This window comes from Psammomys obesus, unplaced genomic scaffold (assembly GCF_907164565.1).
Source record: "Psammomys obesus unplaced genomic scaffold, mPsaObe1.curated_primary_1811, whole genome shotgun sequence".
Lineage (NCBI taxonomy): Eukaryota > Metazoa > Chordata > Mammalia > Rodentia > Muridae > Psammomys > Psammomys obesus.
The window spans coordinates 19,161,715-19,175,190 of record NW_026585797.1 but is presented as its reverse complement, the minus strand read 5'-3'; the positions used below and the strand labels follow the sequence as shown (position 1 = coordinate 19,175,190).

The window sequence follows — 13,476 nt, the reverse complement described above, 5'->3', positions numbered from 1 at the left end:
TGGGTCGCTTACTATAACTCAGCCATGAACCCTCTGATTTATGCTTTTTTTTATCCTTGGTTTCGAAAAGCCATCAGAATGATCGTCACTGGCAGAATCTTGAGAGGGAATTCCTCCACCACCAACTTGTTTCCTGAGTAGGTTCTTGGTCTAGTTGGGGATGGCAAAGAGATTCAGAGCATAACATCACCCCTGCAACTGAGTGTCCAGATCTACTCCTACAAAGTGAGGAGTTAAGCTTCAGCTGTGACTGAAATGTGGAGATCCAGCAACAATTGTTCCCTGATTAACAAACACAACATTAAAATTTGATTGTAATGGTTCCAACAGGACAGAATCGAAGAATGGCAGGATGGCAGCACATTTCACTTTTTATCATTGGGCTCTTGTTCTGCTTAGTTTTGTTCTGAGTTCCCTATATTTCATAGATTAGTAAACCTTTCCTTGTAATATTCTTGAAAAAATGGTGTGTGCACATGTTCACGCAATCTTTCTTTCTCTATCCATATATGGAATATATGTAGATATATATATGTGTGTATGTATAGTATTTTCCCTTTCATCTTAGTTCAATTTCTGGACATAACATGTCTTCATTCACATCTCTGTGTGTTTTTTTAATAGAATTTAATTGCAGAAGAAAACCGTAGGTGTCAGATGAAAACCTAAGTTCAGAATTGTGCCTCACCAGCTGCAACTTCAATCATGAAAAATAAATCAAGGCATATCCTTATTACCGACAATGTTAGCTCAGTTATTTGCAACAATAACAAAAACTAGCATCATAAGTGATAACACCCATTCGTGTACTTAGAACCCTGAAATGAGTGTTCAGATCCTCAGAGGCGGGGGGCAGAAGCTTACTTCTGAATGTTCCTCTACCCACCAAGGACGCAGAGCCCCAGACACTGTTGCCAATTTGCTTAGAGCTCTTTGAAGTACAATGTATTTATGTACTTGATTTTAGTAGAACAAAGCAATTGTCGTGATGTATAGTGTAATTGAGACTCACAGATAAAACAGACATTGGAAGATGTAACTAATTTAAAGGAATACAAGCTTTTAATCCACCAATATTCTCAACCATACTTCTTAATTCAAAAATACCTATGTTGTATAAGATATTTTTCCTCTAAGGTTAAAGAAAAACCTGTTAGTCAGATAAACTGTTTTGCTTATCAATACAAGCTTTGTCAGCACATCAAACAAAAACTATGATTATTACATTTTTTTTTTACTTCTGTGAAATTTGTTATATTTACTATGTGTTATTCCATTTATAGGGAAGGTCCTCCCATTCTTCCATCTGACCCTAGTTTATAAGGTCTCATCAGGACTGGCTGCAATGTCCTCCTCTGTGGCCTAGCAAGGCTGCTTCTCTCTCAGGGAGAGAGAGGTCAAAGAGCCCACCATGAGTTCATGTCAGAGACAGTCCCTGTTCCCCTTACTAGGGTACCCACTTGGATGCTGAGCTGCCATGGGCTATGTCTGAGCAGGGGTTCTAGGTTATATCCCTGCATGGTCCTTGGTTGGAGAATCAGTCTCAGAAAAGACCCCTGTGCCCAGATATATTTGGTCCTTGTGGTGCTCCCGTCCTCTTCAGGTCTTACTAACTCCCCCTTCTTTCATATGATTCCCTGCACTCTGCCCAAGGTTTGGTTATGAGTCTTAGTATCTGCTTTGATACACTGTTAGGTAGAGTCTTTCAGAGGAACCTCTATGGTAGACTCCCGTCCTGTTTGATTATTACATTTTATTCAGCTTGACCGTTCAGTATCTTTGAGCCTCTCTCCAACCAGACTAGCACAGGCAACTCCATTTATCCATCCTCAGATTAGTTGAGAGAACAAATCCTAAACTGCTCTTCGTGGATACCAGTTTGCTGTTAGGAAGAACAGGGCGACCATGCTTGTGAATTGCGTGTCCGTTCAGTAGCTTATGTGTTAGCAGCACCTTGGCCAGGGCCCCGTGTACAAAAGCTTAAGACAAAAGTGATTTTGAGCCTTCTCGTGGTGTAGCCCAGGTTTTAGGACCCAGGCTGCTTATCCTCCGGATTGTGTTGCATCCTGCATCTCGGTGACCCACAGACATTTGTGTCCTTTCCTTGTTTCTCCACATGCTCCAGCCAGGGACCTTCCACTGTGTGCTGAGAATAGCAATCAGCCAATGGATTTTTGCTAAATAAATGTGTTTTTCCTTTAAGTCCAGAATGTTCTAACATCTTTCCTTTAAAACCGGGTAAGAAAAGAACAGCTCTTGGCCCTGTGGCGGCCTCCTGCTGTGCATGTTAACCTGTGTGCTTCCCTTCTTTGGTTTTTCAATCAATTTGATTCCTCTCACCTACGTGTATAGGAGGGGGAGGCAATCCAATAGGATTTCAGAAATAATATCAGGGAAACTGTGAGCTCAAGTGGTTTGCTAAGTGATCTGCAGATGGTGTGTGGCATTTCCACTACTGCAAATGCTAAAGGTTGAAATGCTTACACAGATAATTACAAGAGTGATTTCCTTTATCAGTCTCTACTCCTGTGAGTCCCCATGCAAGACTTTGGTGCACTCCCCAGATTCCTTGGAATGCTACAAGCTTCTTTGTGATGCAGAAATGGGAGGCATCTCAGGAGAGCATCCTTTCAGGTAGGCCCTTGCCTACATCCTGCCACAGGGGTATTTTAGCATACAAACATCAAATCTGAATACTGACCCAGAAATAATACTGTTACACTTTAAGAATGACTTCATCAACAAATTGTATGTTTTTGATCATGGAGTGATGAAACCTGTAGAATTTGAGATAGGCTTTAGTAATACCTGATACGTCACTGTTTGATTTTTAAAATTGAATGAGATTTCCTGGTATGCAACCTGACCTTTTCCAGATATTCAGGAAAACCACACAGAATGGTCTCTGAGTCATGAGAGCTAGTCAGCCCTCTATCTGACTAGGAAGTGTGAACACGTCTCTAGTTATAGGACAGTTTAAAGTTGATACATTACAGATGTAAAATGACCTCGCCATTATAGCTGTTCTTAAGTGGAAGGTTGTTGCAGACAATCTTCCTTCCCCTGTTCTTATAGCTATGTGGGAAGATCCTCTAGCCTGGAACTCGATTTCTAGGTTCACAAGCCTATGCCAAAGTCTGCTCTAATTGTTATTTTAACTTTATTGGCTTGCCTATTTATTTTTCTGCCCTGGTTCCTAACTTCAGTGACCAACAATGGGAGAAGTAAAGCCAGTTCGTTTGTTTTATTTTTAATTCTCTCTTCCCTTCTCCCTTTCTTTATACGGTGCCATTCACACCCAGTAGAAAGAAGAAATTAAAGAAGTGGAGTATTGAGAGTGGAGCAATCCTTTCCCTGTGTCCGATAGTGTTCTTGATGGCATCTGCCTTCAGAGTGCCAGACTTAGACACTTAGGCTCTGTGATGAGGTTCATGTGTGACTTCTCTGGAGGATGTGTGTTCACGATCAATCCCTGATGTAGGTGGGCAGCAGACCTCTTCCTGTTCTCGCTTAGAGTCCAAACATGAATAGAAAACATATGGACTTATGTACATGAGATCATTCTGTCCATCAGTCTATCTATAATTCTACTGGAGAATATATGAATAAAATTAATTCAAGCTTCATTCTCTTTCAGGCTTCTGCATTTAATGGCTTTGTTGACCCACTATTCATTTAAATTTGAGCAAATTAAAGATGGAATTGAGAACACGGTAGTAGGAAAAGCAGACTAAGCGAGGTCTTCAGTCGCCACTGTCTAGCAAGTCATGATTCGAGAGTTCCATGCTTCCTAGAAAGCAGGGGCACCCAGGCTCATCCCTTCCCCCAGTTTCACCACTTAATAGTATGTCAGCTGTGTGTGATGCATTCTACAAGATCTGAGGAGTAGATATGAAGGGTTCATATAAAAATAACCACACCACCCAGTAACAAGGTAGTGGAGTGCCTGAGGCAGACCCTACTGGAGCGTTCATGTTATGCCATGAGGCCACTGCGATTTGGCTCAGCAATAGAAACACAGAACATTCCATAAAAGATTCATTGGCTTCTTTTTCCCTCTCTTTTCATCACTTTTCTCAGGGGCAGGTACTTTAAACAGGTCCTTTATTTGCTTGAGATCCTTATTAAGAGTATAGTCCTCTCAGACATCACCACGAATGAATGTCAGTCAGGAAGGAGTTTGTTCTCCACATAAAGCCTGATGATTTGAGGGCAATCACAATATATATTATATATACATATAAATATAAACGTATACATATACACACACACAAACATACAGACATATACATATCCACTGTTAGGTGTGGTGGTGTATGCCCTTAATTTCAGCACTCGGGAGGCAGAGGCACACAGGTCTCTGTGAGTATGAGGCCAGCTTAGTCTACGTAGTGATTTCTGGGGCACCCAGGGCGACATGGTGAGGACAGGGTGGTGGTGGCGGTTGACTCATGTTAGATATTAAGTACATGACCACATAACTGTATGTCATAGGTCAAAATTAAGGAAGTAGTAAACGCAACTTCTAGCGCAGACATTTCAAGCTTAGAAACATTGTTAGGACTATACTACAATTGAGATTCTTGCCAGATGTGGCAGTGCATACCTTCCTAGCACCCAGGAGGCAGGGGCAGAGCAGGGAACTCTGAGTTCTAGAACAGCCAAGGCTACTCAAAGAGAATTTTTTTTTAATGTTTTCTTTGTGTGTATGTGAAGAATTTTTTTCATTCTTTGCCTAAAACCAGGCTTTTTGAGGGTAGACATACTCAAGTAGGTGTGAGCTGAAGCTGTAACCGAAATGCTAAGATTGATGCTTCTGGTGCACATAGTGACCAGACAGGTGTGTGTGGCACCTCAGGGCTGACTAGCAGAAGAAGGAAACACTTGCTGACCTGCTCTTGGAAGGGTGGCGGGATGGTTTTGTATAACTTCTTACCCTACTCCAAGTACCCACAGCCCGTTAACACACACTTAGAGAAACACTTGTGAGCCCCAGCTGATGATGTAGAGAAGTTGACTTAGTCATGCACTGACTCAGGGAGCCTCTGAGACCATCAGCAGACAAGCTGGCTGCATGTGCTCAGTGCCCAGTGTTCTTCATTTGCAGGTTAATACTCTGACCTTCCTGATGTTTGGTTACCTCCAGCCTCTAATCCACAGAGACAGGACAAAGACACTTCCTCTCATTAACACTCCTCTGTCTGTACTCTGCCATGACCATGGGCCATCATTATCACCTCCTTTTCTTACTTTAGTCATAATGAGGAATATTTCACACATACAGTCACAGGGGAGATGGCCTAATGATAAGAATGTCTTGAAGGACCCAACTAAAGCTCAAGAACATAAATGAGAGGAAAAACTTTATCTGATGTAAGAACCAAAAGTTTGCCTAAGAAACCTTTCCTGGGCATTAGGGTCATAAACCCATGGGGATGGAGACTTTCTCCTAACATTGCTAAACTATTTACTAGAGATGGTCTGGAGGACAGCATTAGAGAGTCAAGAGTTGTGGAAGAATTGTAGAGGCCTTGGGAAGAGCCTCCAGTTACATCCCACCTCAGCACTGGGAGAAGTGCTCCTTACTGAGTTAGCAAACATGAAGGTACAAGTTAGCTTGCATTCCTCTACTGAGCTTAGATGACAGAAATTTATATATATATAATATATATATACACATATATATGTATATGTATAGTTAGTTAGTTAGAATTGTACAAATACTGAAGCAGCTCTTTGCATAACCCTATTTTAAAATTGCTGGGCCTGGGTGTGCCTGTCTTTATGATTGTTATGGTGAGCATCGTCGTTTCCCTTCAGGGGCTGTAGTCACATGGCCAGCTCTCCATGTATGTTTCAGTGTTGCTTCATCTTCAAGACCTTAGGCCTTGTGCTCATAGAGATCACATGCATTTTTTTTTCATTACTTTATGCCCAGTTACAGATATCCACTTACTATGTTCACTCACTTATTAATGAATGAATAAATCTCAGAATGCTGGCAGGAGCCATAAAGTTATTTCTTTACCCAATGGCAAGGATGCCAAGGGAAATGTTCGTATTGGCTAGAACATAGATCTCAGTGTGCGGAACAGGCATGTTTGCCTCCTGAGAATATATGGCAATGTTTAGAGACATTCACAGCCGGGGATTGTGTGTAGATAATAGTGGCTGTGTACAGGATTGCTACTTGGTGCTACATAGCATTTAGAACTGGTTCAAATCTCTACAGAACAGAGATGGGGAAAGCTTAGTATAGGATTTTGCAACATAAGTAATTGACATCATTTTATAAAATCAGACACTAAGAAAATGTCAGAAGAAATCTGAAAGATACCTAAATAAGAAAATTGGGGGTGCACTGGGGTGAGAAGAACTGAGAAAAAGAACAGAAATCTGTGAGGGGGTCATCTCTGGGAGAGGGGAGGCTCCCAGGAGGTTTTTTTTTTGGGGGGGTGACCCTAGCTGAGACTTCTAGCAGGGGTTAAGGAGCCTGAAGTTACCAACACCTGTAGCCAGGTAGAACTTCCAGTGGAGGAAGAAGGACACCATCCATAAAACCTTAAACCCAAAATTTGTCTCACCCTCAAGAAGTGTAGGGGTAAAGATAGAGCAGAGATTGAGGGAATAACAAACCAGTGATTGGCCAAACTTGAGACCCACCCCATGGGAGATACGCTGTCACTCTACTATGCTTGCAGACAGTAACCTAGAAAAAACTGTCTTCTGAGAGGCTTCATCCAGCAGATAATAGACACAGATGCAGAGACCCACAGCCAAACAATAGGGTGAGCTTGAAGAGTGTTGTGGAAGAGTAGGAGGAAGGACAGAGGGAGCCAAAGGGGTCAAGGACACCACAAGAAGACCTACAGTCAACTAACCTGGGCTCAAAGGGGCTCACAGAGACTGAACCACCCACTAAAGAGCATGCATGGGCTTGACCTAGACGCCCTACACATATGTAACAGATGTGCAGCTTGGTCATCATGTGGGGCCCCTAACAATGGGAGTAGGGGCTGTCGCTGACTCTGCTGCCTGCCACTTTCCGCTAGCTGGGATGCCTTGTCTGGTCCCAGTGGGAGAGAATGCCCTTAGTCTTCCTGTGATTTGAGGGGCCTAGGTGAGATGAGACCCTTGGGGCCTCCCCTTCTCTGAGAAAAAGGAGAGGGGGAAGTAGAGGGAGGGGCATGAGAACTGGAACTGGGAAGGGGAGGGGGTGGGGGATGGGATCAGGCTATAAAGAGATTAAATTAATAAAAAGAAAAAGAATATTGGTGTTATTGACTTGTGACTATGTACCCAGTAGGATGCGTGAGAGGTGCCTCTCACTCTTTCTAAGGCACCATGCAAGCTTATAAATTCCTGCCTGTCTCCAGCCCTGCCATGCCAGAGACTTGAACTCTTCATCGGTCGGGAAGGTTGAAAAATGCTTTTCCTTAATCCCAAGTGCTATGCCAGGGTCGAAACTAGGAATACACAATGTGCTTCAGAGTTCTCACTCCCTGTGTGTTGTTCTTTGTAAAATGAAATCTCTTTAGGAGCATGGACAGAAAGGCCAGTTTCCAAGAGTTTCTCCCCCCCCCCCCCCCCCCGTGCATTGTTCTTTGCAAAAAGAAATATCCTTAGGGGCACAGACACAAAGGCCAATTTCCAGTAAGCACAAAGGAAATGTCGAACAAGCAGAGTGCTCACTGCAGGCCTGCCCTGTGGATGGGGAGGCTTTGCACACAGGCCCTAGGTAGCAATGACTTGAGAGCAGAATTCACCTTCCCAGAAGTCCCTGAGAAAAGCTGTTCCATAGTTTTTCCCCATGGCTTGTTATCTTTCTGCTTGGTAGCCATGGTTGATGCACAAATGACTCTTAATGGCCTGGAAAGAGCCAAGTTGACCTTTAAACTCTGTAGCCTCATCATATCTTTTCAAAACTCCAGGAAGGTGACTAAGTCATGACTGAGAAGGAAAGCAAGGTTCGAGTCTGTAAACAAAGAAAAAATAATTATTTGGCCTAAACCACTTAATAGCAATTAATGTAGAGGAGACTTGTTTTTGTAGACCAACTTTCCTAATAATCACCGTTGAATATAGCCTTGTTGGTTCACACCTCTGCCTACTGGGATTCCATCATGGGGTTTTCCCATTGGTGGTGTCTATTTAGCTGAAGGGCAGCACCCTGTAAGACCTGTCACATGGAAGTAAAGCTATAGGTGAACCACCAACTCTACAGCTGCATCCACTGTAACTAACTACTGCCAGAGGAACACAAGAGGTAAAAATAAAATATAAAAGCATGTTTAGGAACCAAAGAAAATTTAACCAATTAAGAAAACAAGCCATAAAGGCCTGTCTGTATTCCAGCCAGATCATACTGTACTCCAGGGCACGGCTGCATTCCAGCCAGATGACATAGACCTAGGTCTTTAGATGTGATCCTTTGCCAGAGCGACCATGTTGCTGGATTAAAATTCCTCTACAGAAAGGATTGGTGGAAGAGGAAGAATATGGTCAAAGCATATGACACACGTCTATAAAAATATCTTCACTAAGCCCATCACTGTACAATGAATGCATGAGGATGAAATAGTTTTTCATTGAAGACCTTTTTCACTTATACTCGTACCATCAAAGCTTTATTTTTTTCATAATAATAGAATAATGGAATAATGGATGTGATTGGATGAGTGGTTTTAGGATCTATAGAGTTTATTTTGCTTAGTCTTATTAAACTTTTGACATTCCTTTAAAAAAGGAAAAAAAAAGAGTCTTTTGTTAATTAAAATTCATCACCAGTAATTTTGGATTATATAGTATTCATTGGATTGTGTTTCAGAGTGTTTGGAAATTGACAGCAGGATTAAAAATGAAAATTTTTATTAGACTTACTATCTCATAATACCATCCTGCTGGACTGATGCGGACTTCTTCTTCCCTTCAGTATTGAACGTTAGAATCCCTGAATCTTGAGAGCCAAAGTCAAAGGCAGACCTTCTGCCCATGCAAACGGCAGCAGCATGGGTAGTAACTCCTCTCCACCCGCAGTCCTACAGCTCTGCTACGAGAACGTGAATGGGTCCTGTGTGAAAACTCCCTACTCTCTCGGGCCCAGGGTGGTCCTGTATGCAGTCTTCAGCTCTGGGGCTGTGCTGGCCGTGTTTGGAAACCTCCTGGTGATGGCAGCCATCCTCCACTTCAAACAGCTACACTCTCCCACCAACTTCCTCCTTGCATCTTTGGCCTGCGCTGACTTCTGGGTGGGCATCTCCGTGATGCCCTTCAGCATGGTCAGGTCCGTCGAGAGCTGCTGGTACTTTGGAAGAGGCTTCTGCACTTTCCACACCTGCTGTGACGTGGCCTTTTGTTACTCGTCTCTCTTCCACCTGTGCTTCATCTCCATTGACAGGTACATCGCCGTCACTGACCCTCTGGTCTATCCCACCAGATTCACGGTGTCGGTGTCAGCAATTTGCATCGGCGTCTCCTGGATTGTGCCCCTGGTGTACAGTGGGGCTGTGTTCTACACAGGGGCCTATGATGATGGCCTGGAGGAGGTATCCAGTGCCCTCAACTGCATAGGAGGGTGTCAGGTAGTTGTGAATCAGAACTGGGTGCTGATAGATTTTCTTTCCTTCTTTATACCCACGCTTGTTATGATCATTCTGTACAGCAACATTTTCCTGGTAGCTAGGCAGCAGGCTAAAAAGATAGAAAATGTTGGTAGTAAACTGGAATCATCCTCAGAGAGCTACAAGGCCAGAGTGGCAAGGAGAGAGAGAAAAGCAGCCAAAACCCTGGGTGTCACCGTGGTGGCGTTCATGATCTCATGGTTGCCGTACAGCATTGATTCGTTAATCGATGCTTTTATGGGATTCATTACCCCTGCCTACATTTATGAGATTTGTGTTTGGTGTGCTTATTATAACTCAGCCATGAATCCTTTGATCTATGCTTTGTTTTATCCGTGGTTTAAGAAAGCTGTTAGGGTTATTATGAGCGGCCAGGTGTTCAAGAACAGCTCAGCCACTATGAACTTGTTCTCTGAGCAAATATAAGCGACAGCACAGAGGAATACATCAGGCGCCTTTAATCTGCAGGTGAACCGAGACTTTAAAAAGTCTAAGAAGACCCTTAATGGAGAAGGATAATGGCTGCTCATCCTAGACAGCATGAGTTAGCATTTCCCAGCACTGCTAGGATGGGCACCTTGCTGCCATTGCTCTGAAAAATCAATGTGACCAATACATGCTAACTTATTATTTGTTTTCCACATCAGAGCTGAGCAAGCCAACACCCCTTAATTTCCTTCATCCATTCCTTCTTTTAGTCCTCTGGGTTTCCCCTTTCCCTAGCATATTCTCCTAAAGCATCACAGATCCCCTCTTCTCCTCACAAAGCTTCTACGTGGACCTTAGCCTGCTAAACATTGCGTTTTATGCATGAATAGGCTTCCCCCGGTTCCCGGTTGAAATTTTAGTCAACTCAGTCAAGTGAGACACCCTAGAGTATAGGGAGACAGTTTGCAAATGGGCACCAGCTGGATCAGGCTGTTGTCACTGTCCTCCTATATTGCAATTTCCTCTCCCAGAGTAAGAGTATGAAGCCACTGAGCTTTCCAGAGTGAAGGCCCTACGATTATGTGGCTGCTTCTTTGTTTGGAAATGCTGCATGTGACAAATGGAGCCCTGGGTCACACCGGTCAGTTTAGGTGCACAGAATATTACTTGTTTATTAAGGAGATTATCTTTCAAGTGAGGTCTCTAGTTTTCTTTAATAAAGTTTAATTACTGTGAAGAATTTGCGAGTTTCAGTAACTATGTAGAGTATAAAGTAATAGCAAACATTCAAATATTCATTGGTTTACTTTTTTTTTTAAACCAAACATGAACTTTGTGCCTACAACATAGTGAAATCTATGATTAATGCCATGCAAACAAGGAATAGCATTCCCTCTTTTGTAAACCACAAGTCTGGTAAGAAACAATGTTGCTCATTGCAAATACTTTTTTTTTTTTTTTTAACAAATAAGCCAACTTCTTTTCTCTGAGATAAAAAATTTAGCAGTCTACAGAACAAGAAAAAATGGTTGCTTGCTATATACCTGACACAGGACTGACACCTGGACTACATAAAGAAATTTTAAAAAACATAAATAATAAAAGCTAGACAAAACAATGAGCTAATAGCTAGTCAAGAAATGAGCTAATAGAAAAGACAGATTACTCTCAAAAGGTGAAGTACAAGTGGTTAATAAATATATGAAAACTTTTCAACATCCTTATCCCTCAGTGAAATGCAAGCTTAAGTTACTTTGAGGTTCACTCTATCTTATCCCACCCAGAATAACTAAAACAGAGGGCCTGGCAGCATCAGCTGTTGGAGAGAATGTGGACTAAGGGGAACCCTTTACACAGTGTAGCAGAAATACTAACTGGTCTAGCCACAATGGAAATTAGTGTGGGGATTTCTCGGGGGGTGGGGGGTGGGCGGGGGCGGGCCTTCCGTGTGACCCAGCCATCCTACTTCCGGGCGCACACTGAAGCACTTTGAATCAACATACTACAGTGATGAACTTATTGCAGTGTTGTTTACAATAACCAAGTTATGGAATCAGCTTAACTGCCAACAGACTTAATGGATAAAGAAAAATTTTATAGAAGCCCAATGGAGTTTTATTCAGCCATAAAGAAGAATTTCATTGGATTATCTGCAGAAAAAAAAAAATGAATACAACTCAAGACCATCGTGTTAAGTGAAACAACTCAAGCTCAGAAAGACAAATATATTTTCTCTCATTTGTGGATTCTAGATTTTACACAGACATAGAAAGTCATATAGACACATACACATATAATGTACACTTACTATATATGACATAAAAATAGAAATGAGATTAGGGCACTGATGGGAAGAAGGTAAAAGGAAGGTATTGGGAGGTGAACATGGTTGAGGTAAGTGATATATTTGAATGAACTGTCCTATGGAACAATTGTGACAAACAAATAATAAATAAAAGCAAGAAGAAATTTAAGACAAATGGGAAGAAATGCCACAAAGGAATACAATTAATAAATTCTACACTTAAGAGAACATTTTACAATGACTGGCTCTTTGACCTCCCCACCCCCCAAGGGAGGAGCAGTCCTGTTAGGCCACAGAGGAGGGCTTTGCAGCAAGTCCTGAAGATACCTGATAAAACAGGATCGGATGAATGGGGAAGAGGTCCCCCCTATCAGTGGACTTGGAAAGGGGCATGGTAGAGATGAGGGAGGGAGGGTGGGATTGGGAGGGAATGAGGGAGCGGGATATGGCTGGAATACAGAGTTAATAAAATGTAACTGATAAGAAAAAAATAAAATTAAAAAAGAGAACATGTTAAGTTTACCTTGCCAATGATTTTTCAATAATTTTTAGATTATACTCACAATGAACATATGTATTCACACACACACACACACAAAGCATAATGTATTCATGATATGCAGTGTCCTATTCTGAAGTTTTCCCATAGCCCTAAGACCAATCACAGGTCTAGGATACAATGATCAGAACCAGGCAAACATTTAGACATAGCTGACGCAAAAACAATTACCTCCTAGCCTAGCATTAAAATGTTGATTTCCAGCTCATGTGAAGCCCTGAAATGCTGGAGTGTGATGGAGGGCAGCTGCTCTCACATGAGTGACTAAGGTATGCTTGGATTTCACAGCTCCTTCTTTCTTTCTTTCTTTTTTTCTTTTTCTTTCTTTTTTTCTTTAGATTTTTTTTTAAATTTTATTCTTATTAGTTACATTTTGTTAACTCTGTGTCCCAGCTGTATCCCACTCCCTCATTCCCTCCCCAACCCCACACTCCCTCCATGGTCTCCTCCCTGCCCCTTTCCAAGTCCACTGATAGGGGAGGACCTCCTCCCCTTTCATTTGACCCTGTTTTATCAGGTATCTTCAGGGCTGGTTGCAAAGTCCTCCTCTGTGGCCTAACAGGACTGCTCATCCCCTGGTGGGGGGGGGGGGCAAAGAGCCTACCCTTGAGATCCTGTTAGAAATAGTCCTTGTTCCCCTTACTTTGGGAAACTACTTGTTCTTCCTTCATGCTTCACTGATGTCCATCAGCCAGAAGCCAAGTGGACTGCTCCACCTAGTGGCCAGGGATAGTGGGCCACCAAGTGGACCTTCGCAGCTGCCTCTTCCCCACCTTGCTGTATTTAACTAACAGAAGGTTACAGGGACCGTCGTTCAGGATTTAGAGTAAGACCGAAACTGACTTGAGCACTTTGACAGTCATTTCAATAACAATGTCATTGAAAACGATGATATGGCCTTTGGTTTGGGGACTCAGGCATGCTGAGATTCTTCTTGTTTCCAAAATGGTTCCCACAAAATCTGAGTTGTTCCTAGGTACAGTGGGCTGGTGAGGGAGTGTGTGTGTGTGTGTGTGTGAGAGAGAGAGAGAGAGAGAGAGAGAGAGAGAGAGAGAGAGAGAGAG

General features: G+C 42.5%; 1 protein-coding gene across 1 annotated transcript; it reads left to right on the top strand.

Moving 5' to 3' along the window:
- The first annotated feature begins 9,008 nt into the window (after positions 1-9,008).
- LOC129670808 (trace amine-associated receptor 6) lies at positions 9,009-10,046 on the top strand. Its single transcript, XM_055599454.1, has one exon. It carries the CDS (start codon positions 9,009-9,011, stop codon positions 10,044-10,046), a length of 1,038 nt encoding a protein of 345 aa, XP_055455429.1.
- The last annotated feature ends 3,430 nt before the right edge of the window (positions 10,047-13,476 follow it).